Genomic DNA, 15,166 nt, shown 5'->3' on the forward strand with positions numbered 1-15,166 from the left:
GCTGCAATGCGTGAGATGAAAATAAAGCCTGTGGGAAGATTATGGTGGTAAACAATAAATCAGTGGAAGAACTTACATGAATCATGAATCATTTGACCCTCTACCAAAGGTGGAGGGTCAAAGAAGTTTTTCTTAACAACCAACCACAACATTTTAGCAAGTAGTGTTGTATTCCAGACGTCACTATCTGAGACCAAGACTTGCCCAAAACTAGATCGGACCGAGAGGAAGACAAGACCAAGACATTTCAGAGACAAGACCAAAAAACCATGAAAAGGTTGAACAGTTGAAAAGAATTCTCTATCTTTAATTTTAGTTTATTTTCACTTTAGACAAAAACAAGGCGTCTTACACTCCTTCAAAGTACAATATTTAAAGATGTCAGATTTCAACAAATTTGTCAACTAAAGTCTTGCCTTGTACTTATTTTAAAGCCACTGATAAGCCCAGAGTTTTTTTTATTTGTTGGGTGAATGAGGCTTAAAGTGTTCAGAGGTATTTCTGACTATAAATAAGATGGACTGTGTAACAGTCACTTTTGAATGTATATCGCCCCATTTTGGTATGGTTATTAGGTCACTCTTCTTCGTCTATTTCCTCTTCTTACTTTAATGTCGTGGACATCGGCCGCGTGTACTCAGACCGGTGTGCAAGACGATTGTTACGAGTGGTGAAACTCTCATGTTTCTAATATATAATAAAACAAGACTGTGTGGAAATCAAGAAGTCTTGCTCAATTTGCTATCCAGCAGCACACGTCCACGGTAAGATACAACATCACCAAACGTTTCAACTGATGTCAGAGTTTTTGCAGATGTTTGACACGAAAGGAACTGGAAAAGACTCTTAAGGAAGCAGAACAATCCATGAGCTAACGCTAAATGTTTGAAGACAAATGATAACATTATTTAGGCAAGGCAAGGGCAAGGCAAATGTATTTATCACACATTTCATTCACAAGGCAACTCAATGTGCTTCATGATCAAAAAGTATAACAGAAAATATTCAACAGCTTAAACATCAATAAGAATATTAAAATAAGCAACAAACACATTACATACTGTAACAACAACATGACCAAAAATCTCCCAGTCAGTCATACACAGTAGAGGAAAACAGTGCCTTTAACTTGGATTTAAAAATGTTCACATTGAATGCTTTAATCAGGAAATGTTCCAAGTGCTTCTTATCATTATCACATTAACAGAGTTGAAGAATAGAAGATGAGTGCTGGTCTCTACTGCTCTTGACCAAAAATCCAGAGTCAGGCCAGTCCGTGTACGAAACAAGTCAGAGTAAAAATGCTCTAGAGTCAGAGACAAGACCAAGACCTTCAAAATGTGGTCTCGAATACTAACAAGGAGTCCAATCATGGCACTTTTCTTTGATTTTATTTATGTTTCCTTTAGGCTGCAAGACAAATAAGTTTCAAAAATGCTTCATGTGAAGATGCTCAGCAGAGCAGAGCGGCTGCCCCACACCCTGGAGGGTCTGGCAGTCTTCTGCGGACAGGAAGAGGCTTACGTTTGGGCCTGGGGGCCGTCACCAGGACAGCCACAGGTTCAGCCAATGGCAAAGGACCCAGTCAAGGTCAGAAGTCACATGTGGTCTTCAGCCAGCCAGTCCAACCTGTCATCCCAGCACCCAGTCAGAAGAGCCAAGAGAAAAAAGGTAAAACTGCATGGCTTGTATTTGCTCTTCAACGTATTCAGAAAGACATGTGGAGAAACTTTTGGGTCAAAAGCTTTTAAAGATTCACAACTTGGCTTTACTAGTGGTTTGTGTGCAGAATTTTCGAATTACGGGGCTAATTTACCTGACCTTGGCTGAGGAAAAACATAATAATGTCCTCCTTAAAATGATCTGGATTCAAACGATTGAAATACTTTGCAGGTGTCTGTTCTCTGTCAGAAAACTAATTTCACACAAAATTGAAATAAATAAATAAACCATTATTTGCTCAATTTATTCTTTTCACACCCAACCAATTTTCTCATATTTGAAATCTGGCTCAACTGTCGATTAAATTTCCATCATCACATGGCACAGGAAGGCTGTGCCATTTAGCGTTGCTATGCATATTTGATCTGCTCTCTGTGTGTGAGAACCAAACACACCCAGACACATGCCTGTTTACACTTTATTTACCCCACATGGCCAAAAACTGCACATACAGAGTTGATCATTATTCACATGTACCAGGGTTTCTTATCTTAATCCCCTTCTTAATATGTACACTATTCACTCCCTGAGGAAGGGGCTTTGAAGTGGGAGGAAATTAACGCCCGTCTTTAGACTCAAATCCTACTTGCTTTATGTACAATCCATGGATAAACAGCAAATGAGATGTTGTATGTACACGTGTGGGGTTTGTGTTTGCTTTTGTGACTAGCTGCTGATTGACGTGTACGCACATTGTGAATTATTTGCTGTTTATATGTGTGTGGGTTATTTTTCCATCTCTTGTTTAGGTCATTTGACCGGTTTTCTGCACTCATCACTGTGAGATGCAATCCTGTATCCTGAAGGAATGTTTTTACTACAAAGCAGAACTTGTGAAGCCACAAGCCATGTCTGGTTACTGACGTTCTCACAACACTATGCTTTGCTATAGAAATAATGCAATGATTGCCAAGCACTCGAGTACTGGTATTTTTTAGAAAATGATCCTTCTATAACAAGCATTTTATCGGTTCTCACACCTCACCGACTGAAAATATTGTTTTCCCATATTTCCAGCAAGTTCATTTTGTCAACATGTCAGGAAATTAAAGTCAATTCCCTAAAAAAAAGTTGTCTGAATAAATGAAACCTAAACATATTGTTTTCCCACGCTGCATAACGTTTTCAGGTCTGATTTAGAAACTGTGGCCACAAGGCAAAAATCTGCTCTATGGGATTTCAAGGGAAATTACTTTACTATATAAAATATAATCTATAGGTTACAACATATTTCTGCAGGTTTTTGTTATGGAAACAATAAAAAAGTAGAAAGTCCATTCAATAAAATGCAAAGAAAGAGTGAAAGATAATCAATTTGGATAATCTCACAAATTTAAAATGATGCATTATGTCTATTTTACATCTAATTCTGCTTCATTTTAAGTCACAAAAATCTAGTATAGGAAATATGTAGAGTAAGAACCAGAACCTCAAAATCCATAATGACGTTAACCTTAACACAGACTTCATTGTACGCACAAAGCAGTTGAAGTGTAAACCATCAGCTTCACTGCTCTCCTCTCTCTGTCCTGCTTTTTTCGTTTTGAGAAAGCTTGTGTTCACCACCTCAGACTTCAACGTTCCTTCATTGCTTTGTCCTGAGGCGGTGTTTACCTCACTGTAGCACACAGCTTCTTGTGCCAAAGCAGAAGAAATGATGGGAAAAAAAAACTGAGCTTATCTCCGCAGCCAGCAGAGAGTAATGCTCTTTCTCTGCCCATAATACAGACCTTGCAGTGTGGGCTAAAGGCATTCAACATCAGGCTTCTATCCAGGTTTCTACACATTTTCCTCCTGCTTGTTCTTTGTGCACGTGTGTGTAGATTTGGTTTTCATGTTGAAAACCACAGATTAGAGAGTGGGATCATGGTAATGTCCCATCATTCTCCTACAATAGCTGCTACTGTGGAGCTATGATTACTTTTTTATCCCAGACATTTCTTTGATTGGCTCCATTTCTCTCCTTTCCTCAATCAATGACCCTTTTCCTTCTTCTATTTCACCTTTCACACATTTTTTAGAGTGAGAAGGGCCAATTGGGTCAAATTTGGGAAGTGCAGGTAATTTTTGGATTGGAAGCACCAGAAAGATTCAGAATGCATTTCATTTTGGCTGTGTTTGAAATGTCATACTAACGTACTACTCATACAAAGTCTGACATCAAATTGAGTATGTAGTGCGTTCACATTAGATAGTATGAAAAGATTGAGTACGCGAGAAATACCCAGATGTATCAGGACATTTTTTAAGTATGCACAGTGGGCACAAGTCATACTAAACCACCCCATGATGCATTGCAAGCGGAATGTAAAATGGTCTTGGGATCGGCTTCAAGCTAAAAGTCAAACATCCCCTTTTCAAAACAAAAGCCTCTCTTCTTGTCTTCAATTAGTTTTTAACGCTTTCATAGATAGGGCTCTTGTTTTGAAGTTTACGGAAGTTTCACGAGTAGCACAATGGCGGGCAATATGGAATCTCCGAAATGTCAAATTGAAATGTGTTTCCGTGGGTTTTGTGGATCAAATGAGCACATTTTGATATTCTACTTGGTCACTTTCATGCTTAAAATGTTTTCGGAACTTTTAAAAGTGTAAAATAAACAGAGATATTTAGCCATTGTAGGTTCGAAATGCATCTTGGGAAACATGGAAGTGTACTTCAGTGGGGACGCTCATCATCCTGATATACTTATAGTATATAGTAGACAGTATATACTCATTGAGTTTGTTGTGTATAGCATATAGTGTGCCATTTCAAACACAGCCTTTGAGTTTCTAAAAACACACAATGAACTGGAAAAATACCTTAAATTTCAATCATAATTTTTGAAATGCACAATAAAAATCTGACAACTACACATTTTATTTATTTTTTTAATATCCTTTTCTTAACGGGAATCCAATGATTAAAACATACTTTGACCACAGCAACGTCCTAAAACGCTCTTTACTTTGAAAACGGCAACTTCCGGTTTGTTTGTTTGGTTTTTTTGTTTCCGTTTTCTAACATTTCAACTTATATAAAAAGGGAAACCCAACGACTAAAACATACACTGACTGGGTATTCATCATATTGTGACCTCCACGGCCTAAAATATTGACTTTTTGGATGAATCCAGTTTGAATGAACCACATAATATATTGGTTTTCTTGGTCAGCTGTAAATACAAACTTGATGTGCTAACCTGTGAGTGTCACACTGGCAGTGATTGTGGAATTGGCATCAGAGAAACTGTTGGCCTTCAGCCCAATGTGAAGCTGCACAAGTGGAGCCAGAAGCAACCAATCACAGGCACTCATTTCCCTCCCTTCACTCTGTATGTCTGCTGGGTCAGCTGAAGGTGTAAAACCAACCATTCCCTTGTACACCAAGAGGCGGATTCACTAAAGGTTTAGTGGTCTTAAAACCTGAGCAAACGTCACTCCACTCGCTAATAAGTAGTACAAAGCCTAGGGAATCAGGAATACACTGCTACTGCAGTTCCCAATGCGCCCTCAGTCAATTTAGCGCGTTTCCCTCTGATGAATATGCATAGTAGGCGCATCTCCCAGGGGGAGCAAAAATATGGGAGGAGGAAATGCAAATAAATTAATGCAGGGGGAGCAATGTGATTCATGAAATCCGGAACTGTTTGCGGTGATTGTTTTAGTACCAGAAAATACCACGACTGACAAGCAGGTGCAAACACACGCAGTTGACAGAAAACACAGCGGAGATGAAAAAAAGACTCCAGTGTGTGTGTATGAGAGAGGGAAAAAAAAGCAGGACGTGCAGCCCCGGCGGCTGCGGTGCAGAGGGTCGCTGTGCACAGAGATAGATATATGGATATGACCATGGATCGATGTAGCTCCCGTCTGTGTCTTTCTCTCCATGTTTTGACCGTCAAAGTCTCGTGTCGTGTTGACGTCAGGCCTGAATCAGCGGATTAGATGCGTATTTTAGGCAGTGGTGATCACTGATGGCACAAAGGTCACATACAGTATGAGAGTGTGCGTGACACAGCGCTGCTCAGACCCACTGGATGATGGTCAGTAGATCATCTTCAGAGAATGCAGACTGATTGACAGACTTGCTGCATTAAATCAGATCAATAGTAGATCAATAGGACGTTTTCTGTCCAAATCTGCTCATTTTTCATGGTCTCATCAGAGCAAAGTTACAGGGCTTGATGGAGCACCCACATTAAATTAGGGGGAAAAAAAATCATTAGGTTTTAAAATTGTTGTTTAAAAAAACCTTTTTATTTGTTTATTTAGTTTTCTACATTATTAAATGTTTGTGCAGCAGACAGAGAAATCCATCTGCCTCAAATTTAACTTCCTCAAATGTCAGTGCGCTTGTGCCCACTGACGTCTCCACATTAAATAAGCAAAACGCTCATTTAAATAGGGGCGGTCTGCTCCACTTCTGCTCATGCACTAATGATTGCTGCAATCTTAGTGAATTCCGCGCAGCAGGTGATCAAACTGCGTCAGTTAAGGCAGTTTACTGATGCTGTAAACTGCGTCAGGGAAGCAACTGAATTACCACCCTTTATTTCAGATCTTAGTGAATCTGCCCCTGAGTGTGTAGTCATTAGTTGGTGATGAAACAATCATGGGAGACGTAAACATTGCAACGAAGTATAAAAGTCCTTTATGGGGTTTGTTAATCAAAGCACAAACAAGCCTTTTACTGCCGTTTCCTGGATGCAAAACCAGGATCATAAAAGTGCACTCGTGGTTTAATGTAATGAGTCGGTTCAGCTGAGGACACCACCTGCAGAGTCCACAAGCTGTTACCTTTTCAGCAGGTTCACCCTCATTAAAAACCTATGCATTGCTGTGTTTTACCTTTAGATGACCAGGTTGTTACCCAGCATCCCTCTGCTGCACCTCCTGCCACATCTGCAGGATCCCAGTCCCAGAGCACAGTCCCGAGGTCTCTGCTTCCTAAAAGCAGTCAGTCATCAGGCCTGCGCCCCCCGAGCTTCTGCTCCACTCGTATTCCAGCCGGGCGTCTCGCTGCCTTCGGCTTCGTCAGGAGCTCCAGCGTCTCCTCGGCTCAGTCTGCTGACAGCGCACAGAGCGATCCCTGCAGGACGACTCAGCGTGAGTGCACATCTGTTCACACCACTGACACTCTTTCTATTAAACCATTTTTTCACTTTCCTTTATGTTTTACACGTGTAAATAGTTTGTAAATGCAGCTCCTTCCCAATTTCATTATGTTGCAACTTTAGTGCAGGTAATTATTTGCATAAATTCACTTTTTATTTATTCTCTCTGAATCACTGTTTCTTGTTAGGCCCTGAGCACCAAAGGCTGTATGAAGGCCCTATTGTTTCCCTACAAATTCTTTACTTGGTTTTTTGAGGCTCTTCTCGGGGGTGCAATTTCATTAAATGTGGGAGGACGATATAGTTTGGTGAAAAATGTAATTTTGATGCAATAACTTTCCACTGGTTTGAACTAGCTGGATGGCATTCAGTAGGTACTGTATATGCAGTAGAACGTGACTAGCAAAAATGTCATTTGGACCTATAACCTAAATATCAACAGGAAGTCTGCAATTTTTAATTTAGCGGGACAAATTTAGCAATTCTTCTTCTCAGTTTTTGGCCGAACCAAACCGTCTCTAAAAGCAAACTGTTGTTTTTAAATAAAATTAAATAAAAACAGTTTTGTTATTATTATTGTTATTGTTATTGTTATTATTAATATTGTTGGATTGGAAGCCACACCTCTGTCAGTATCCACTAGGGCAGCTGTGGCTACAATGTAGCTTACCACCACTATGACTATCAATAATGAATAATGGTTTCTATTATTATTTTGATATTACATGATTGGTTGTTTTTTCTCTTCTTTTTCCCAGTGTCATGTGCTGAGTTCTCATCGTACTGAGACTGTATATGAGCACACATGCGCACTACCAAAAAATGAATTTTTGCTTAAAAAAAATAATTCATTTTTGTTTATTTTTGTTTTGAAAGTGAACAGACACGTGTTTTATTTGTTTATTGAATTATGTTAGAGTTAGGGTTATAATCTCAGTACGGTTCTTTTGATTGAACAGTTCGAGGACAGATAACAAGAGTAGTTCTATTTCAACGTAATTTATTCTAGTTATAATCACAAGTAAAGTTTTATGAGGCCTGCTTTGTTCCAGAAAACATCTCACATTCATGTGGATAGAAATGAGGAATGTGTGCAGAGATTTGGGAGTTCTACATTTATCTTCTTGGGCTGGATCGATGACCCCCGAACAGAAATCAAGAAACATATTTAATTGTGAATAAGAAAGTGTTACTGGTTCGGTTTGAATGTGTTACCCTTTAACTTTAAATCTTTATTCAAGTTTGAAATGAGAGTTTTTATTTATTGTGACCAATTTTAAGTGCTGCCTGTGAGTGATTTGAGTGGTATGACTTGTGACCACCTTCTGCCCCAGAAAATGAGCAAAATAAAGGCACGGCACACGCTCCCTTCACTCATCAGTAATTTAACAGGCTCTTAAGCAAGCGGCTGCCCCAGGTGCTCTGAGCATCAACAGAAAAGGATGCACTTTTCATGACTTATGTTTAACCTGGAAGAACAGTTTGCTTTTTTTCACCCTCAGAAATGAATCTAAACACTGCTCCTCAGCTCAGTGCACAGGGAAAGTTGGTGAAATTTACATTGGCTAGCTGTGACCTACTTAAGAAATGCTTGCTCGTCTTCTCCCAGTGACAGATGACGTAAGCAACTCCGTTTTCTCACGCATTAGAACATGTGTTATGTCATCCCCCCCACCCCACTCCCCAGTTCTTCTTCTTCATCTCAGTTCTCTTTTCATCTTTGTTTCTGTTTTCCCATTGGTCGAAAAATGATTTCTAACTGGGTTGTACTGGGATGAAGGCGCCGTTTCAGCTGCAGGGAAAGGAAAAATGAACAATCCCCCGGGTGCCTGGAGTAGACTCACTTATTCCGTAAAAGTTACATAAACGAGAAGTTTTTTCTTTATCTAATTTCACTCAGTCATGGAGGAGTGCACACTGATTTGACAGAAATGAAATGAAAGTGAATTTTTAAAACGTCTTAAAAAATAAAGTGTCGAGTTACATTTTCAAGGCTCACAGATGCTCCAATTTTTAACATTAGCCTACTTAGCACTCACAGCACACTACTTCATCAGGTGCAAAACATGACACATGAGATGGCTACAAAAACACACAATATGACAGAAGAATACACAATACCACAACAAAAACACACTTATTGGCTCTGAAAAAACAGAGAATCACGACAAACACAAAGAAAATGCACTACATGGCAACAACTGCACATATTTCCTTGCAAAAACTCACAGAAGGGCTGCAAAAATACACATCAATACACAAAACTATGACAAAACCCCACGTGACAGCTCTATAAACCACAACAAACACGCAGAAAATGAGGGCAAAATATACAAAAATTATTCTAAATACACATGACAAAAATGCACAAAATGATAGAAAAATACACAAATATTACTCCCTAAACACCACATGACAACAGAAATGCACATTATTACTAGCAAAACTCCTCAAAACCATTGTAAAAACTTGCTTAATGGCTCTAAAAACCACAACAAACACACAGAAAATGTGTAAAAATGACTCCAAATACACAATATAACACCAAAAATGCACAAAATGACAGAAAAATATACCAAAATGACTCCTAATACACTCCATAGCAACAAAGATACACATAATTACTGGCAAAACACAGAAGAGGGCTACAAAAACACACAAAATGACAGAAATATATTCAAAACGACAACACAAACACACTTAATGACACACTCAAAATGCAAAAAAAAAAACACAAAATGACAGAAAAATATACAAAAACACCACACAACAATAGAAATGCACATAATTACGAGAAAATCACACAAGAGGGCTAGAAAAACACATAAAATGACAAAAAAAAGGTATATAAAACAACAACACAAATGACTCCAAAGAAAAAAAAAACAGAAAACAACACAAACAAAATGAGAAAAAAAGTACAAAAAGACACAAAATGACAGAAAACTATAGAAAATGACAACAAAAATGAACAAAATAACTGCAAAAACATGAAAACAGTTTGTTTTTAATGCTAAATCTAATGAGGACAAGGTGTGAGCATGTAGGCTATGCATTTCTATGTGATTTGCTTACATATTATTTAGGCTTTATAACATAAACGCTGGAGTAATCTCTTCGTTTGAAGTACGGTAATTTCAAAAAGTTAAATGAAGTTTCCAGCTTTTGTCACGCAGCCTGAAACCTTTGCATTAAAATGAGAAGTTGGGACCACTTTATAAATATTGCACCTGCCAGCAGTGCACTGCACTCACATCCCCTCACTAAGCTGAGCTGAGAGCAGCAGCAGAGAGAAGTTTTTAAAAGCAGCGCCTGCAGCAGGATGATTCCTTCCCTGCTGTTGCTCAGTAGCACAGTGGGACCCAAATGGAAACAAGCATGATATGTGCAGGAAAACCCAAGATTTGGACTCTTTAATGTTCTGAGTGTGTGACAGTGAACGAGGAAGCGAGGCAGGAGGGCAAAGCAGGAACATTTTGGGCTCTGTGGGGAACATGTGACCTTTAGCTTTGCAGTATTTGATCTCTTTGCTCGTGTGTCTGAACTCTGTGGACTTATCGGGGCTTCTCTACAGATCCTGGGCTGTCTCCCCTACTGTGCCAGATCTTTGAGCTTTACCTAGCATCCTTGATGTCTTTGTTTCTAGGCAAAAAAAAAAAAAAGCTGACTGTACTCTCAAACCCCCTTTATCTAACATTGCTTAATCACTTACCCTGATCACAGAAAATGGGTGTTGGTCCTTGAACACTACTGACAGAGGTCTTGTGTTCTGCATAGAAAACTCCACACATCATCATCATAATGGTATGAACCGACCATGTCCTCACCATTAAGTGGCAACCTTAACAATTGCTCTAAGAAACCCATTCCCTCCCATTGTCAGTGTAGAGCTTTTAATGCTAGTGCTTCCAATAACCTGGACATCAGTCAATTCCTTTTTCATCACCTCAAACAGAGGACGAGATTTATTAACATAATCAATCACCCTGATACATGTCGTGATCAATAACACTGATACATGTACAGCTCCAAGCACAATTGTGGTTCTCTGCTTCCTCCACAGCAGACTGCTCCGGATACCAAATACCTCTCACTCGCTCTGACTCCCTTGTTCTTCCACCTACAGTTCAGGGACCAGGGGTGGGGGTATCAACCCCTACTCTTCACCATTTTCTGGCTTTTGTGATACCTACTATAGTGACAAGTGTGTCTTCCAGAGCCTTGATTCCAGTTCCAAGAATCATTATCTTCACATATTCACATTCCATACCAGCCTATCATTGTCTGATCTGGTTGGAAGCTAAGCAGGTCTGGTCCTGGTTAGTAGTTGGATGGGAGACCACTGAGAATTCCAGGTGCCACAGAAGGGGACAGTTGCTCCAGTGGAATCTGTCATAGTGTCCTTGGGCAAGGCACTTCACCCACATTGCCTAGTATGAATGTAGTGAGTGAGTGTTGGTGGTGGTCAGAGGGGCCGATGGCGCACTATGGAAAGGCTATATAAAAGGCTACATAAAATCCAATGCATTCCTCTCGTCTACTCATTTTTACTATGCTCTGTGTGTGTGCGTGTGTGTTTTTACACATTTAACACGTCTAGTTCCCTGACAGTGCAAGAGAAAATATTACTAAGGTTTTGAGGCTGATGCAGCATTTGATCCACACAGAGCGACTCCCTTACGTCTTATGTCTTCGTCTTCTTTATTTATTTATTCATGCATATTAATGCTACTTTTTATTTATTCATTTAATCCAGTAGTAAAACTATTGCTTATTTGTGCACTTGCATCTGCACACCTTAATACATGCATTTGAGCATATTTTTTTAGAAAGTGTCTATTTTTACGGTTGCAGTACGGGCAACCCCCATGTGCTATTGGTACGTTTACCGAAGTACACGTACGTAGCATCTTAGGGTTAGGGTTAGGTTATAACCCTAAATCGCAACAATTTTTAGAGTTAGGTTTAGGTTTACGGTTAGGTTTAGTCTTAGTCACGTGACCTAAACTGACCAATGAGGGGCGCTGCGTACGGACAGAATGTCGGTATATTGATACGGCAACCGTACGGATAGCCACTGTCATTATGTTACCCACATTAATTATTTGTTTGTTTTTTCTACGTCAACAGATTTTGACCAAATTTTGACCAAGGATGGACCTTCTGCCTTTGAAGATTCCTTAAACATTTGGAGGAGACCTGAATCAATATACTGATTCTGGATCAGTTTCAAAAAATCTAAAGAAAATCCCTAAATTTAAAAAATGCATATCTCAGTTCGTAATTGAGCCATTTTTAAGAAATTTGACTGAGTTATGTCGGATTGTTCCTCACATTACCACACATAGTTTAATCCAGATTGGATCCACGTTGCACATTTTTCTGCGTTATACATTTGGACCTACTGTATCATTTTTAATTTGACGCTTTCATGTCAGGTTAGGTTCTCACTTTCCCCACCGAGTTTCATGTGAATCAGATTCAGAATGCGCATTTCATTGCAATTTTTCTAAAACAAAACAATGACGTGCCCATACATTTGGACCAACGGTATTGTTTTTAATGAGAATGGAACATTTATTCCAAGCCTTTAAAGTGCGAATGATCATAATACCATGATCAGAATCACTGATCCAGATAACTGACAGTATCTGACAAAGAGGAGATATGGAGCTTGTCTCTGAGTGCTCTACATAAAGCTTTATCTCCTTCTCACCGAGTTCACACATCGGATCAAAGATAATAAGAACTGACACACGTATCTCCACACATCCTTCTGTCAAAACTGAGCAGGGAGCTGCAGCAAAGCCCAGTGTTTGCTTGTGCAGAGAGAAGAAAGACTGCGAGAACAGTTACTTGTTTCTTCCATTGATTAGTGAGAAACTACGGGCTGTATTCAGGGCCAGGGGAAGAAACAGATAGAAGAAATCATTAGGAGAAAAGAGAAAGCGCCAGTTTTCTGGGGCTAGTCCCCTGAGTGGTACAGCAGTAGCTGACAGTTGGCACTGATCATTGGATAAAAGGTGGAGATGTGTGTTTCAAGCACAGCTGACATAAAAACACTTACCAGCAGCTCCATACAGCTGTTTTATTTTAGTGGACATTTTAAACACACGCGTCACCTACATGCTATTCAGGGTTGGGGTTAATTATAATTGTAATCACGCAATTGATCATTAATTACAATTATGATGTGGCTGCATTTGAAAAACGTGTTATTGTTGGAACCATAATTGAATGGTAATTGAGTTCAGATAATTTTTTCTAAAAGCCTTTGTAATTTACATGGAAATTCTATTTTTTTATTTTGATTTTTTTAAAGAAATATTTTTAATAATGATAATTATGATAAACATTCTAAGTCAAACAGCTGTCAGGCTCAGGGTATACATCATGCACTATACAAATGCATTAGTAAATAAAGAGACAGTTAGTGAAATACAAAATTAGTAATAGAAAAAAATGTAAATACAAAAATAAATAAAAAAGAGCAATAATTTGTGTCTATAGCACAAAGCCTCTTGTAAGAATAGTGGAGACATTTAGTTCAATATATGCCATAAACGGTTCCCAGAAGACATTATCTTTGGAGTGTATATGGAAATTCTATTAAACATTTTACAAAAAAAAAAAAGAACTATTTAATTAAATGCAAAAGTGAGGAACGACGTTCCAATTATTTGGCTTATGCACGTAGTTAACAATTATTCAAATTAGTTTCACATAAACATTTCCCACTACCTATCACTTCTCTTGAGGATCCTTTAATGTAAATATACAGACCAGATTCATTGTTATTGAACTTCAGTAATTTTGCACATAATTGTAATTGACTTTTAGAGGGAAATAATAATTGTAATTTTAACTGTAATTGGTAAAAATGCCAATCACAGTAATTGCAATTGAGTTGTAATTGTACATGGATAATTGAAGATGCTATTATAATTGAAAAATGTAATTGATTGACCCCAACCCTGATAATACTTCATGCTACATGCTACGTCTACTGTTCAATCCTAGTCTTTTTTACAGTATTTTCTGAATTGCTCTTTAGAAGATACATTCAATTAGTCATAATGTGCAAAAAGAGGGTGAAAAAGTGTAAATATCAGCATGGGGGAATGTTGCAGGACAGAAGAGATCAAACCCCTGATGCTATAGCTCCGATCTGCTCCGTGACTCGTGTTAGCTATAGCTGTGAACAGATGGGTTAGATTATTTCTGCACGTGCACACGTTGCTATATATGCAAATAATACCAAACACACACTGATGGAGGAGTGATTTAAATGGGCTAATTAGATATGGCTGCCATTCTACGACTGAAAGGGGAAAAACCAACATGGCAGCGGCTAACTGAAGCTGTAGAGCTTTGACGCTGAGGAAGGGCTCGTTGGGCCTGTTCATTAGCTGATAAACCGCCTGCATATGAAACTCTGCTGCGCGTTAATTATGAGCTCATGAGTTTTACTGATAGGCCTGCCTGACGACAATGGATCAGATAAGACTGGAAAGCTCAGTCGCTCCTTATCGCATCACATGCATAAAACATTCAAGATAGGCTAGAATCTATTTTCTCTGTCTTAACCTGCAGAGGCTGGAGTAACACCTATCTATTCTACCTTTCCTATATTAGGTTATACAGTATGCCTCTGAACTGCAGTGTATGCCTTTAAGAAACTAAGAATATTTTTTGAACAATTTAAGCCTATTTTTATCTCTTTCTCTTGCCATATTTTTGCTCCTTTTAATGCATTTTTGCTTCATCTTTACTCTTTTTTTATTTACCCCCATTTCTGCCACTTCTCCATCAAGTTTCAATGCCTTTTCCACACATTTTTTTCCACTTTCAACACATTTTCCTCACTTGTTGGCCCATTATTGTCATTTTAACCTCTTTTCACCATATTTCATGCTTTTTTTTCCCCATTTAACCACATTCATCACTTGTCATGCTCATAATTTGTCAGTTTAAACTAATTGTTCCTACTTTTTTCTGCCACTTTTAAGCCAATATTGACACTTTGAACCCTTTTTTCCATTTTTTCTGTCTGTTTTTGTCTACTCTAATTTGCAACTTTTAACCAGTTTCTGTGGTTTTTAAAATGCCATTTCACCACCTTTTCCACCATTTTTTTTTTTGTCACTTTTATCCCGTTTTATTTCTGATTAAAACAAGGATTTACATCTTTAAGATGACTATATACTATGGCACAAATAATAATAATAAACTTCCTGGATAACAGTGGATATTATTCAGATAAATAAATAAATGTGGTTTATGTAAATTAGCTTGCAGTTGTCCTCTGCTTTTTAATCTCAAATTGTTGAAATAACTGAACTAAAT

At 38.5% G+C, this 15,166-nt stretch overlaps 1 protein-coding gene across 1 annotated transcript in view; it reads left to right on the forward strand.

The window, feature by feature from the left end:
- The window catches only part of mtus2a (microtubule associated tumor suppressor candidate 2a), a 48,680-nt gene that overhangs the window by 15,881 nt on the left and 17,633 nt on the right, over positions 1-15,166 (forward strand). The window contains 2 exon segments of the mRNA XM_028467652.1: positions 1,410-1,671; positions 6,561-6,812. Of these exon segments, the coding sequence (XP_028323453.1) occupies positions 1,410-1,671; positions 6,561-6,812 (514 nt within the window).

The sequence above is a fragment of the Gouania willdenowi genome, chromosome 14, assembly GCF_900634775.1.
Source record: "Gouania willdenowi chromosome 14, fGouWil2.1, whole genome shotgun sequence".
Classification (NCBI taxonomy): Eukaryota; Metazoa; Chordata; class Actinopteri; order Blenniiformes; family Gobiesocidae; genus Gouania; species Gouania willdenowi.